The sequence below is a fragment of the Entelurus aequoreus genome, linkage group LG11 (assembly GCF_033978785.1).
Source record: "Entelurus aequoreus isolate RoL-2023_Sb linkage group LG11, RoL_Eaeq_v1.1, whole genome shotgun sequence".
NCBI classification, from domain to species: domain Eukaryota; kingdom Metazoa; phylum Chordata; class Actinopteri; order Syngnathiformes; family Syngnathidae; genus Entelurus; species Entelurus aequoreus.
Window position 1 is genome coordinate 9,290,420 of NC_084741.1, and position 15,000 is coordinate 9,305,419.

Consider the following 15,000-nt stretch of genomic DNA (forward strand, 5'->3'; position numbering starts at 1 on the left):
ATGTTTTATGTTGGAATATAACTAAGAATGTTGAAAGAAACAAAACATGATGTAATATGTAAACAATCACCTATTTTACGCAGCTCAATGGAGGTGTCAAACTCGTGTCCCGCCGCCATCAGAAGGACAACGTTGTTGATGCCCGAGTGAATCGTGTGCTCCGTCTCAAAGGCTTTTCCATACCTACAAATACACCGAGACGCATGAAAGGTGAATACTACTACCGGTACTATCAGAGTACTGTAGTACTCATAAAAGTCATACCAGTAGCAGGCCTGATCTCTGCTGTGCTGGTCAATGAAGGCCGAGCTGATGAACATGTCTTTGTAGATGCGCCCGCACAGGCAGTAGACGTCCGAGACCACCACGCCACCCGATTCCACGATGGGCAGGATCTCCTCCAAAGCTTTGGCGCGATCCCCCGGCTTATTCCTCCTGGTAGGGTAAGACAATTCTTTATTGGACCTGTTTTTTCCTCCATGTATAGCAAATTTGCCACACATTTTTTAATTATAAGTTTTTGTTTTTTTAATTATTTTATTAATTTAAATAAACAGAATTAATTTATTACATAATATCAGGTTTTTCTTCCGTGTATAGCATATTTTTTTACCACACATTCTTTTCATTATTATTATTATTTTAGTAATTAAATAAACTGATTTTATTTTATTGGACCTGTTTTTTCCTCCATGTATAGCAAATTTGCCACACATTTTTAAATAACTTTTTTTTTTTTTTTATTCAAATAAACATATTTAATTTATTACATAATATCAGGTTTTTCTTCCGTATATAGCATTTATTTTTTTTACCACACATTCTTTTTATTATTATTATTATTTTAGTAATTAAATAAACTGACTTTATTTTATTGGACCTGTTTTTTCCTCCATGTATAGCAAACTTGCCACACATTTTTTAATAAGTTTTTTTTTTTTTTAATGTTTTTATTATTTCAAATAAACAGAATTAATTTGTTACATAATATCAGGTTTTTCTTTCGTGTATAGCATTTTTTTTTACCACATATTCTTTTCATTATTATTATTATTTTAGTAATTAAATAAACGGATTTTATTTTATTGGACCTGTTTTTTCCTCCATGTATAGCAAATTTGCCACACATTTTTAAATAACTTTTTTTTTTTTTTTAATTCAAATAAACATAATTAATTTATTACATAATATCAGGTTTTTCTTCCGTATATAGCATTTATTTTTTTTTACCACACATTCTTTTTATTATTATTATTATTTTAGTAATTAAATAAACTGACTTTATTTTATTGGACCTGTTTTTTCCTCCATGTTAGCAAACTTGCCACACATTTTTTAATAAGTTTTTTGTTTTTTTTATGTTTTTATTATTTCAAATAAACAGAATTAATTTGTTACATAATATCAGGTTTTTCTTCCGTGTATAGCACTTTTTTTTACCACATATTCTTTTCATTATTATTATTATTTTAGTAATTAAATAAACTGATTTTATTTTATTGGACCTGTTTTTTCCTCCATGTATAGCAAATTTGCCACATATTTTTTAATTATAAGTTTTTGCTTTTTTAATGTTTTATTAATTTAAATAAACAGAATTAATGTATTACATAATATCAGGTTTTTCTTCCGTATATAGCATTTATTTTTTTTACCACACATTCTTTTTATTATTATTATTATTTTAGTAATTAAATAAACTGACTTTATTTTATTGGACCTGTTTTTTCCTCCATGTTTAGCAAATTTGCCACACATTTTTTAATAAGTTTTTTGTTTATGTTTTTATTATTTCAAATAAACAGAATTAATTTATTACATATCAGGTTTTTCTTCCGTGTATAGCATTTTTTTACCACACATTCTTTTCATTATTATTATTATTTTAGTAATTACATAAACTGATTTTATTTGATCGTACCTGTTTTTCCTCCATGTGTAGCAAATTTGCCACACATTTTTTAATTATAAGTTTTTTAATTTTTTTTTAAATGTTTTTATTAAATAATGATAAATGGGTTATACTTGTATAGCGCTTTTCTACCTTCAAGGTACTCAAAGCGCTTTGACAGTATTTCCACATTCACCCATTCACACACACATTATTAATTCAAATAAACAGAATTATTTATTACATAATATCAGATTTTTCTTTATTAATTCAAATAAACAGAATTATTTATTACATAATATCAGATTTTTCTTTATTAATTCAAATAAACAGAATTATTTATTACATAATATCAGAGTTTTCTTCCATGTACAGTTTTCTTCCATGTACATTTTTTTCATTATTATTATTATTTTAGTAATTGAAATAAAGAGGCTGAGTGTGCGTACCTGTTTAGAGCAAATATGTAGTGGAACTTGATATTCTGATGTCTGGCCACCTGACACATGGGCAAGTTGTTCAGCATCTCCACCAGTTGGATCATTGCATCGTAGTTCTGAGAAAAACACATGTGACAACTACAATGACCTTGTGCACAGGTGTCAAACTCAGGGCCCGGGGGCCAGATGTGGCCCGTCACTTCATTTTATTTGGCCCTCGAAAGCCTGGAAATAATATGTATCAATAAAGTTCTGTAACTTTTCTTACTAAATGTATTATTTCTTCCTATTTTGGGAGAAAACAAATATATGTACTCCATGTAATCGCAAATTATGTTAACTCCAATATTGTCGAATTACCGTATATTACCAAATAGTAGCCCGGGCGTTTATTTTACAAAATGGGGTCAGACCCCGGGCGGCTATTAGGACATGGGCGGTTATTTGCACAAGGCTTTTATTTATTTTTGCACCAGCCTGCACCAGGCCATTATTTGGTTACAATGGTTACTGTCCAGTATTTTTTTTTCGTACAAACAATTTTAAATGTAAAAGCTATTGTAAACATACAAACAAAAAAACAAGACTATCAAAAGACAAGAGAGCAACAAGGCCTCAACATGGCAGTACTGCAACAATTGTCAAATAGAATACCAATACTAAAAATAAATACACTTTTTAAATAAAGCAGCGTACTGGGAAAAATTAAATTATGGTACCAAGTACTCAAGTATTAAAAAACACACCATCAAAACAGAACAATAATACTGTCACTTAAATAAAATAAAGGCTACAGTACTCCAAGTTTTAAATAAAGAAGCATACAAGAAAAATACAATTATGGTACCAAGTACTCTATAAAACCATCAAAACAATAATACTGCAGCAAACGCAACCCCAAATGCAACTCAACCCCACTCATCATCCTCCTTCTCCTCCTCCTCTCCCTCACCCCCCTCATCATCATCCTCCTTTTCAATCACAAGTTCATTGAGGAACTGCTGTTCCTCATCACTCTCCTCCTCTTCCTGAAGCACAGCAGCAGCCTGCTGTCTAGCCCTCAACAGCATCTCTCTGCCTGCCTGACATGGCTGTCCCTTCTTGAAGCAGTAAATGAGCTGGTCCTCACTCCCATCAGCCCACACACCTTGTAGGATACCACAAAGCAACATTCAGCTATGGCTACTGTTTGCAACACGGACACACACACACACACACACACACACACACACACACACACACACACACACACACACGATTAAGCCAGCCACGTGTTGCACCAAACACCACCCCGGTGTCACTCGCGGTGACATACAACTCCTTTGCCTTAATGCTGATCATTTTGCGGGACACACGGTGGTTCAGTCCACGCACGTGATGTATACACTGACACAAATTAGCATCAAGCTCGTCGCTCACTTTCTTCCTACCTCCATCCGGGGGGGGGGGGGGGGGGGGGCGTTTTCCATCGATTGCCGACTGAGATAGTAGTTCTCCCTTTTTTTGTTTCCATTCTCGTACACGTTTTGGGTCAACGTTAAACTGCCTGGCCGCTGCCAAACCAGAATTCTGCTCCGCATACTTCACAATCGCTAGCTTGAACTTTAAGTCAAGTCAAACTTTCTCTTCTTCCCCCTTAAAGTATTCCCGTCCATCAGTTGTGGTGTACCAGTATCCTGTTCATTCAACTCACTGCTACTGTTGCTTGCCATGTTGAAACTTTTCCTCGTGGGTTTGTTGTGTGTTACGCTATATGCGGTGACCCACTGCAATATGTTGATTACCCAGAATCCCCACGTGACGTCTGCTGTTACCGTAATGACCAGAATTATTGCACCTTTGCTTTTCCTTTTAGCTTATAAATTGGGTTTAATGAAAATTAAATCAATATGATTTTAATCTAAATTATGCAAATAACAGCCCATGGGCGGCTATTTGGACATAGGCGTTTATTAGGAAGAGGCTGTTAATTCACAAAATGGGCTCAGACCCCGGGCGACTATTAGGACAAGGGCGTCTATTTGCACAAGGGCGTCTATTTGGTAATATACGGTATGCAAAAATATATGATCAAACATTCAAACCATTTTTAAATAGAAATAAATACTAATATTGATTTCAAAGCAAGTTATCCATCAAATTGTGCAATGTAAAAGTAGCAATAGATTTCACGGTCAAATTGTGAGATTTACTGTGGTTTTTACAGCAGTTTTTCTAAATGAAAAAAACTGTACTTTTTTTTACTGTAATAAACTGTGGTGCCATTTACAGTAATACGCCAAAAAATCTACACTTGTTGATTTGCGGTATTAAAAAAAACAAACAAACTGGCGGGTCAGGTGCCAAAATTTTACTGTAAAAATTCATTTTTTTTATTTACAGTAAAAAACAAGTGTACATTTTACAGTAAAATTCTATTTTACCATAAAAACAGCAGTACTGTTTTTCCATTTACAGTAATTTACACTAAATTTTGAGGTGAAATGATTGCAACTTCCCTTTTTTTTTACATTTTATTTTTTTTAAATACCCGGTTTTCCAAATCCTATTCTCACCCTTTTTTCTGTCGACTACTCCTTAGACATTTTTCAACCCACTTCAACTGTTTTACAGTCAAAACATTCCTCTTAATCAGGACCAAAAAAACAAAGTTGTTTTTTTAACTGGAAAAATTCCCGGTTTTCACTAAATTCTAGGAATTCCGTAATATAATTTCTTAGTTAAAAATGTTACTACTTCAACATTTGACTGATTTGAAAAATTCCAACACCAACCATTTCAACTCATTCAGAACATTCAAGTCTTTTAACAGTTTCCCCAAAAATGTACCGCTTTTCCCCAAATTACCAAATTTCCATGAAATTCCCATTGAAATGACTTGGACATTTTTCAAACTTCCACAATTCCCACATTTTTTATCCAATACAAACCGTTGCAACTTCAAAAATATTCAGCCTGTTCAAAATTGTGTGCTCTCCTTCAACAAATATACAAAAAATCCCAGATTTCCAAGAATTCCCAGTTTTCAAGGACATTTTCCCCATTCAAAATGAATTGTCCATTTTTTTAACTTCCACAATTCGCACATATTACACTCTATACAAACCATTCCACCTTCAACACAAGTGGAGGAGTTCAAGTACCTCGGAGTCTTGTTCACGAGTGAGGGAAGAGTGGATGGTGAGATCGACAGGCGGATCGGTGCAGCGTCTTCAGTAATGCGGACGCTGTATCGATTCGTTGTGGTGAAGAAGGAGCTGAGCCGGAAGGCAAAGCTCTCAATTTAGCGGTCGATCTACGTTCCCATCCTCACCTATGGTCATGAGCTTTGGGTTATGACCGAAAGGACAAGATCACGGGTACAAGCGGCCCAAATGAGTTTCCTCCGCCGGGTGGTGGGTCTCTCCCTTAGAGATAGGGTGAGAAGCTCTGTCATCCGGGAGGAGCTCAAAGTAAAGCCGCTGCTCCTCCACATGGAGAGGAGTCAGGTGAGGTGGTTCGGGCATCTGGTCAGGATGCCACCCTAGGGAGGTGTTTAGGGCACGTCCGACCGGTAGGAGGCCACGGGGAAGACCCAGGACACGTTGGGAAGACTATGTCTCCCGGCTGGCCTGGGAACGCCTCGGGATCACACATTCCACTCATCCAACTAAAGCTTTCCCAAGTTCCAAACTTAATTCAGTTTTTCCTGGAAATTCAAACTCTTCAACATTCAAACTATTCTTGCATTCATACTACATTCTGTCAACATTTCAGTTGTACTTCAGCATCAGAGCATTCACACGCCATTGCTTCAGGAATTGCCTCATCTAGTTTATCAATACAATTGATTTATCTCACAGACCAATCAAATCGTGAGGTACCCAAAGTTTCCCCACCTGTGAGGGAGTACAATAAAGTAACCTACAAAATGAATGGTGGTACTTGGTTGGTTGCAGCCAAGTACTGCAGTCCACTGTGCCCCAATTGAACTGAAACTGATCAGGCGGGCCGGTTCTACGATGGGAATAAAACTGGACTCACTGGTGACGGTGGCAGAGAAGAGGACTGTGGAAAAACTAGTGAGCATCCTGGATGATGCCAGTCACCCTCTGCATAGCGTTGTCAGTAGCCAGAGGAGCCTGTTCAGTGCTAGACTGCTTCATCCCAAGTGCAGGACTAATAGACTCAAAAACTCCTTTGTCCCACACGCCATTAGACTGTACAACTCCTTTCTGGGGGGAGGGGGGTACTAGGATGACAGGGGATGCAAAACAATAACAGTGAAATACTTTTTCATAACATGGTCACTACTGCCTAGTTTCTCTTGTTATATTCTTATTTTACTGTTGTATTTTTATTCTCATTGTTGCTTTTTATTTTTATTCTATTGTAATATTTTTCTATTTTGTCTCCATTTATACCCCCATTATTTACTTTTTACAATTTTGTACACTGCTGCTGGAATTTAAATTTTCCTGAGGGAACTCTCCTGAAGGAATCAATAAAGTACTATCTATCTATCTATCTATCTATCTATCTATCTATCTATCTATCTATCTATCTATTGCTTTAAGAGGCAATTAATGACCTTGGTATAATACACCTTGCCAACCTAATAAATCAATAGTATGGTCCTCACCATAGAAAGATGAGGTCACCTACCTAGGTTCCATTCTAGAGGCTAATCTTTCCTGTGATAAAATGGCAACCAAGGTAATCAAAAAACAAACAAGAATCTCCTCTCATGAAGATTCTAGCGGAAACTCTCATTCAACCCTTTTTCGATTACGCATGCACCTCCTGGTACCCTAGCACCTCCAAAACCCTAAAATCTAAACTCCAAACATCTCAGAACAAGCTAGTCAGGTTACTTCTAGACCTCCACCCCAGATCCCACCTCACTCCTACCCACTTCTCTAAAGTGGGCTGGCTCAGGGTGGAGGACAGAGTTAAACAACTTGCACTGAGCCTAGTCTATAAAATCCGCTACACCTCCCTGATACCGAAGTACATGTCAAACTACTTCCATAACGTAAATGACCGCCATAACCACAACACCAGGGGGAGCTCCACTAACCACGTTAAACCCAGATTCCGAACTAACAAAGGTCTTAACTCATTCTCTTTCGATGCCACATCAATGTGGAATGCACTCCCAACAGGTAGGGGTGTAACGGTACACAAAAATTTCAGTTCGGTACGTACCTCGGTTTAGAGGCCACGGTTCGGTTCATTTTCGGTATAGTAAGAAAACAACAAAATATACTGTACATTTTTGGGTTATTTATTTACCAAATTTGCAAAATCTTCCACCAAAAATATTTTTCTTAGTGTAATATTTGATGTGAAGTAATGGGAACCTTGGATAGGTCAATAATTCATAATAACATTGATTTTGATTCAATATTATGTTTTGAGCAATGACAGTTTCAAAGAAAAAAAAAACAGCTTTGTTTTATTAGTCAACATTGCAACTTTTTCTAAATGACATTTAACCTTTAAGCTTTTTTATTTCACTTTTGTTATGTTTTTGTTTATTTGAATAGTATTTCTAGAATGTGCCGTGGGCCTTTAAAACATTAGCTGTGGGCCGCAAATGGCCTGCGGGGCACACTTTTGACACCCCTGCTATAGATAATAACAAATTAAATGTGATAAATCTATGGATAAAAAGCAGATGCGCGTTTATCATAACTCTCTCTCTCTCTCTCTGTCTCTGCCCCTCCCTCACCAATGCTGCTGTTTGTTTTGTTTTTAACCCCTTCCTAACCCTGAACGTACATTGAAAATACACGCAACCCTAACTCAAAATGCCGGACATTTGAAGCATTTAAGAAAGTCCGCCCTGACAGCTCCGCAAAAGAGGACATGTCCGGTGAAAAGAGGACGTATGGTTAGGGATGTTTGATAAGAAATTATCGAGTTCGAGCCCATTATCAAATTCTCTTATCGAACCGATTCCTTATCGATTCTCTTTTCGAATCCAGGTAGGTTGTTGTATATGGAAAAAAACACAATATTTGACTTATTTGGACTTTTTTGCTGTTTTCCTGTGTAGTGTTTTAGTTCTTGTCTTGCGCTCCTATTTTGGTGGCTTTTTCTCTTTTTTTGGTATTTTACTGTAGCAGTTTCATGTCTTCCTTTGAGCGATATTTCCCGCATCTACTTTGTTTTAGCAATCGAGAATATTTCAGTTGTTTTTATCCTTCTTTGTGGGGACATTGTCGATTGTCACGTCATGTTCGGATGTACATTGTGGACGCCGTCTTTGCTCCACAGTAAGTCTTTGCTGTCGTCCAGCATTCTGTTTTTGTTTACTTTGTAGCCAGTTCAGTTTTAGTTTTTATGCATAGCCTTCCCTAAGCTTCAATGCCTTTTCTTAGGGGCACTCACCTTTTGTTTATTTTTGGTTTAAGCATTAGACACCTTTTTAACTGCACACTGTCTCCCGCTGTTCCCGACATCTACAAAGCAATTAGCTACCGGCTGCCACCTACTGATATGGAAGAGTATTACACGGTTACTCTGCCGAGCTCTAGACAGCCCCGACACTCAACAACAACACATCATTTTCAGACTAGAATTACTGATTTGCAAAAAATATTTATAACCCAAATAGGTGAAATTAGATCATCTCCCACGGCACACCAGACTGTTTCTCACGAGTGTGCTGCGGCACAGTGGTTGAAAAACACTGGTTTACACAACGTGCGTTAAGCTACTTAATATGTCCGTGTGGAAACTCGTTCGGTACACCTCCGAACCGAACCGGAACCCCCAAACCGAAACGTTCAATACAAATACACGTACCATTACACCCCTACCAACAGGTGTAAAAGAAAGTGCATCTCCATCCTCCTTCAAAAGCGCACTAAAAGAACACCTCCAGCCTGGCAACTACAACCCTAGACTAACACCCTCCCCCCACCACATCCCACCTCCCCGGATTGTAAATAATAAATGTAAATACTTCTTCTTATGCTTTCTGAGCTCACTATGTTCACTGCTCGCTGTACATATCCTACCAAGTCACACCTACACTGTTACAATGTCCATTTCTCAGATGATATAATTAGAGATGTCCGATAAATATCGGCCTTAAATGCTTTAAAATGTAATATCGGAAAAATTATCGGTATCTGTTTTTTTATTATCGTTTTTATTTTATTTTAATTAAATCCACATAAAAACACAAGATACACTTACAATTAGTGCACCAACCCAAAAAAACCTCCCTCCCCCCATTCACAGTCATTCACACAAAAGTGTTGTTTCTTTCTGTTATTAATATTCTGCTTCCTACATTATATATCAATATATATCAATACAGTCTGCAAGGGATACAGTCCGTAAGCACACATGATTGTGCGTGCTGCTGCTCCACTAATAGTACTAACCTTTAACACTTCATTTGACTCATTTTCATTCATTACTAGTTTCTATGTAGCTGTTTTTATATTGTTTTACTTTCTTTTTTATTCAAGAAAATGTTTTTAATTCATTTATCTTATTTTATTTTATTAATTTAAAAAAAAAGGACCTTATCTTCACCATACCCGGTTGTCCAAATTAGGCGTAATAATGTGTTAATTCCACAACTGTATATATCGGTATCTGTAATTAAGAGTTGGACAATATCGGGATATCGGCAAAAAAGCCATTATCGGACATCCCTAGATATAATTGTTGATGACTGAAGTGCTGATATCAACCCAACCTAACCCCCCCGCCACAACCCCCTCCACATCCCACCCCCCAGATTGTAAATAATGTACATAATTCAATGTATATACTCTGATGATTAACTTGTGTGATGACTGTATTATGATGATAGTATATATTTCTACCATGAATTGATTAACGTGGACTTAAACAAGTTGAAAAACGTATTGGGGTGTTACCATTTAGTGGTCAATTGTACGGAATATGTACTGTACTGTGCAATCTACTACTAAAAGTTTCAATCAATCAAACCTGGATGTCCCTGTAGGACAGCAGCAGGTTCAAGACAATGTCGGGTGTCAGCAGCTCCACGCTGTCCAAACGCTTCTGGATGCGGCCCAGCTCCTCGCTCAGGGCCTGACCGCTAAACCTCTCCCTGGATATGCGGATCTCGTGCCGTATGGACTCCCGGAAGTACTCGCTGTGGAAATAACAGCACGATCCAATGTGAGTCCAAAAGAAAACAAAGGTGACACAAAACACGCTGGGGGCAGGCGTAATGTGAGACCACGGTATTTTGGGAGAGGCCGGACCTGGACTGCACGTGCACGTTGTTGAGCATGTGCACCAGTCTGTCTACCAGCGGCGTGAGCAGAGAGTCCAGCTGGAAAGCAGGCTGCATCAGCTCTTTGATGCCGGTCATCATGGCGCCATCGCAGGCAAACACCTTGCCCTGGGGCGTCACCACGTACGGGAGGAAGGTGTAACTTCCACACTGCTCCTACAAGACAGGAACATTTGGACTTGACAATCATGCGTAACATCTTTTGGAGTTGAGCATTTCTCAGGCTATTTATACAAGATTTTTATTTGATTTGATTTATTTTTAAATATTTATACAAGTTGTATAAATTATTCTAAGATAACGAGGCTGCCAAAATGTATCATTTATTTAAAATAGGTTTTTTATTTTAGTTTATTTTGACCTTCTCATGTAGATGAATAAAGACTAGAGCAGGGGTGGCCATTATGTTGATGGCCAGCCAGGCGTTAAAAAAATAGACCTAAAAATGATCGATCATCAATCTTCACCAAGACGTCACTTGATTGACATTCACGGCACCCGAGGGTCTTGTGAGAGGACGCTGACTGCTGCCAGATTAAGAAAAAACGACCGACAGGAAACACTTTTCATTTCAACAGACTCTCGCGCCGTACCTGCCGTCAAAACTCTAAAGACCGACTGCACAGTTCCTGCCTTCACAATAATAGCCCTGCTTCATCCTGCCTGCGCTAACAAAATAAGAGTCTCGGAAAGCTAGCGTGAACAAGCTAGCTAGCTACGGAGTTTCCCGCCAAAGTATTTCTTGTAAAGTGTATAAAAAGGAGTATGGAAGCTGGACAAATAAGATGGCAAAAAAGCCACCACTTCCATGTGGTATTGGACAGAAAGGAGGACTTTTTTTCCTCCTCCATTTGAAAACGTGGATTTTCAGAATAATTGTATCTAAGTTATCACAAAACTTTGTGTTGCCATGAGCTCCCGGCGAGAAGACAAAAGCTGTCTTTGAACCTACCAAGAAGAAGGCTTGTAAAACTCCACTGTGTAGGATGGGAAGCAACATGAAGGTGTTCTGTTTCTTTCATGTATTGTAATCAACAGAAAGATATTGTCTTGGCACCAGAACTACAAAGCGGAGAGGAAGCAGGGCCTGACTCCCCTCAAGGCGACCTTTTGTTTGAACTGTTTTACGACCTTTTCTTTGAACTGTTGTGTAACCAAAGGTGATGGCTGTTTACGACCCCCGTCCCTTAGAAACAGCTGTTGCCATGTAATCAGGGAAAGTCCAAATAAAAGAGGGGGCCTACAATCTTTCGCCAGAGCGTGGTGAGACAAGTGTCCAGGCGCCTCTCCTCAATTGAGCCAAATGGAATTATGTCTCTGTTTAATTATTTGCTTCTTGTCTTGTTTAATAGATTTCATCAGTGTTTGAACCTGACAGTGGATGTTCAGTGTTTCCCATAAACTGCCAAGATACTTGTGGTGGTGGGGGCGTGGCTATGGGCGTGGTCACCATGACATCATAGAGTAATTTGCATAATTTACTACAATATGATTTTCTCTAAAAAGGCTCAAAAAATGTATACTTACTAATTAATAAAAACAGTTTTGTTTTAAACGTCCATCCATCCATCCATTTTACATTATAATTACAACACTTTATGTACATATTTATATACAGATTTGAACAATAAGTTATTCACTGAAATATATTTATTAATTGTGGTTCTTACAAAAAATATATCTTATAAAATATAAAAGCTAAAATGTCTCTTAAAGCTCTGCCCCTTTAATTAGTGCATACTAAATAATTTAACTTTAGCCTACTACTACAAGCATATTATTTACCAGCAACATAAAGTGAAACAGAGGCAGAGGTGTCCTGCCACAGTCAGTAACAAATAAACAGAAAACAGTAGTGGTGGTAGATAGACACAGAGCTTCATCAAACATCTGATCCACTGAACAAAAATCTTGATCCTACACTTCTCTTTTGTAAAGTAAATGTGAACAGCCGATATGGGCATCTACACCAACTATAGGATTTGCCTGAGAAGCTGGACAGGACCAAAAAAATAAATCTTTTTTTTTTTTTTTTAAATTAAAATTTTTTGTGGCGGGCCGCCACAAATAAATGAATGTGTGGGAAACACTGACGTTATCATCACTACTGTCTGATTCCAATCAATGCAAGTCATCACAATCATACCAACTTATATTCTTGTCTTCATGATGATACATGCTTGTATTATCATTAAACACCTTTAACTTGTTAACAAAAACGTCTCTTTCATAAATAAATGAATAAAAATGATATATATGAATGAGGTAGATCCCCTCCACTCGGTCAATTGAAAAGTAGCTCGTCTGCAGAAAAAGTGTGGCCACCCCTGGGCTAGAGGTATAAGGAACAATGACACACACCAGCACAAGTTGTATACATTATTCTAAGACAAAGCTGTCAAAATGTAGAATTTTTTTAAATAGGTTTGTTATTTTAGTTTATTTGGACTTTTTCATGTAGATAAATAAATACTATTGTAACAAAAACAAAACTCCCTGCACTCTGACTCCACATGAACCAAAATAGTAAACTTTTAATAAAAATAAATGACATCTTTCTTAAAAATATACAGTACAGGCCAACCGCTTGGACACACCTTCTCATTCACAACACAACTGCTGGTCCCAACCCCGTTGATGAAGCAGGAAATTCCACTGATCAACCCTGATAAGGCACACCTGTGAAGTGAAAGCCATTTCAGGTGACTACCTCTTGAAGCTCATGGAGAGAATGCCAAGAGTGTGCAAAGCAGTAATCAGAGCAAAGGGTGGCTTTTTGGAAGAAACTAGAATATAAAACATGTTTTCAGTTATTCTACCTTTTTTTTGTTAAGTACATAACTCCACATGTGTTCATTCATAGTTTTGATGCCTTAAGTCAGTGTTTTCCAACCACTGTGCCGCGGTGTGCCGTGAGATACAGTCTGGTGTGCCGTGGGAGATGATCTAATTTCACCTATTTGGGTTAAAAGTATTTTTTGCAAACCAGTAATTAAAGTCTGCAAATGATTTGTTGTTGTTGAGTGTCGGTGCTGTCTAGAGCTCGGCAGAGTAACCGTGTAATACTCTTCCATATCAGTAGATGGCAGCAGGTAGCTAATTGCTTTGTAGATGTCGGAAACAGCGGGAGGCAGAGTGCAGGTAAAAAGGTGTCTAATGCTTAAACCAAAAATAAACAAAACGTGAGTGCAGTGTTTCCCACACATTAATTTATTTGTGGCGGCCCGCCTTGAAAGAATTACGTCCACCACAAATAAAAAAAATTAAAAATAAATTAAATTAAATTATTAATTTTTTTTGTCCTGTCCAGCTTCTCAGGCAAATCATATAGTTGATGTAGATGCCCATATCAGCTGTTCACATTTACTTTACAAAAGAGAAGTGTAGGATACTTCTCTTGTGCGACGTGGCGAAGTTGGTAGAGTGGCTGTGCCAGCAATCGGAGGGTTGCTGGTTACTGGGGTTCAATCCCCACCTTCTACCATCCTAGTCACGTCCGTTGTGTCCTTGGGCAAGACACTTCACCCTTGCTCCTGCCGGCTGCTGGTTAGCGCCTTGCATGGCAGCTCCCGCCATCAGTGTGTGAATGTGTGTGTGAATGTGGAAATACTGTCAAAGCGCTTTGAGTACCTTGAAGGTAGAAAAGCCAATACAAGTATAACCCATTTACCATTTGTTGCCTTATTTGTATTTGACTTTATTAAATGTATTTCTATTAGAAACACAACATGTGTATATAACAAAGGGTGCAAAGTGTGCAGGCAGTAGGAAACACATGGTTAAGTGTAGGGAGTAAAACTGATGGCAGTCTAAAGTTCAACATTTTTAGAGCTCTTTGTTCAGTGGATCAGATGTTTGATGAAGCTCTGTGTCTATCTACCACCACTACTGTTTTCTGTTTATTTGTTACTGACTGTGGCAGGACACCTCTGCCTCTGTTTCACTTTATGTTGCTGGTAAATAATATGCTTGTAGTAGTAGGCTAAAGTTAAATTATTTAGTATGCACTAATTAAAGGGGCAGAGCTTTGAGACATTTTAGCTTTTATATTTTATAAGATATATTTTTTGTAAGAACCACAATTAATAAATATATTTCAGTAAATAACTTATTGTTCAAATCTTTATATAAATATGTACATAAAGTGTTGTAATTATATTGTGAAATGGATGGATGGATGGATGGACATTTAAAACAAAACTGTTATTATTAATTAGTAAGTATACATTTTTTGAGCCTTTTAAGAGAAAATCAAATCATTGTAGTAAATTATGCAAATTACTCGATGATGTCATGGTGACCACGCCCTCACCCACGCCCCCACCGCCACAGGTATCTTGGCAGTTTATGGGAAACACTGGAGTGCCCCTAAGAAAAGGCATTGAAGCTTAGAGAAGGCT

At 37.6% G+C, this 15,000-nt stretch overlaps 1 protein-coding gene across 2 annotated transcripts in view; it reads right to left on the minus strand.

Annotated features, from left to right (window-relative positions):
- LOC133659736 (mitogen-activated protein kinase kinase kinase 5-like) overlaps positions 1-15,000 on the minus strand; it is a 60,425-nt gene that overhangs the window by 39,958 nt on the left and 5,467 nt on the right. For both annotated transcript variants that reach the window (XM_062062400.1, XM_062062401.1), the window contains exons 3-7: positions 10,569-10,756; positions 10,288-10,456; positions 2,341-2,447; positions 265-435; positions 71-183 (exon numbers count right to left, since the gene is read on the minus strand). In XM_062062400.1, the coding sequence (XP_061918384.1) occupies positions 71-183; positions 265-435; positions 2,341-2,447; positions 10,288-10,456; positions 10,569-10,756 (748 nt within the window). The remainder of the gene's footprint in view (positions 1-70; positions 184-264; positions 436-2,340; positions 2,448-10,287; positions 10,457-10,568; positions 10,757-15,000) is intronic.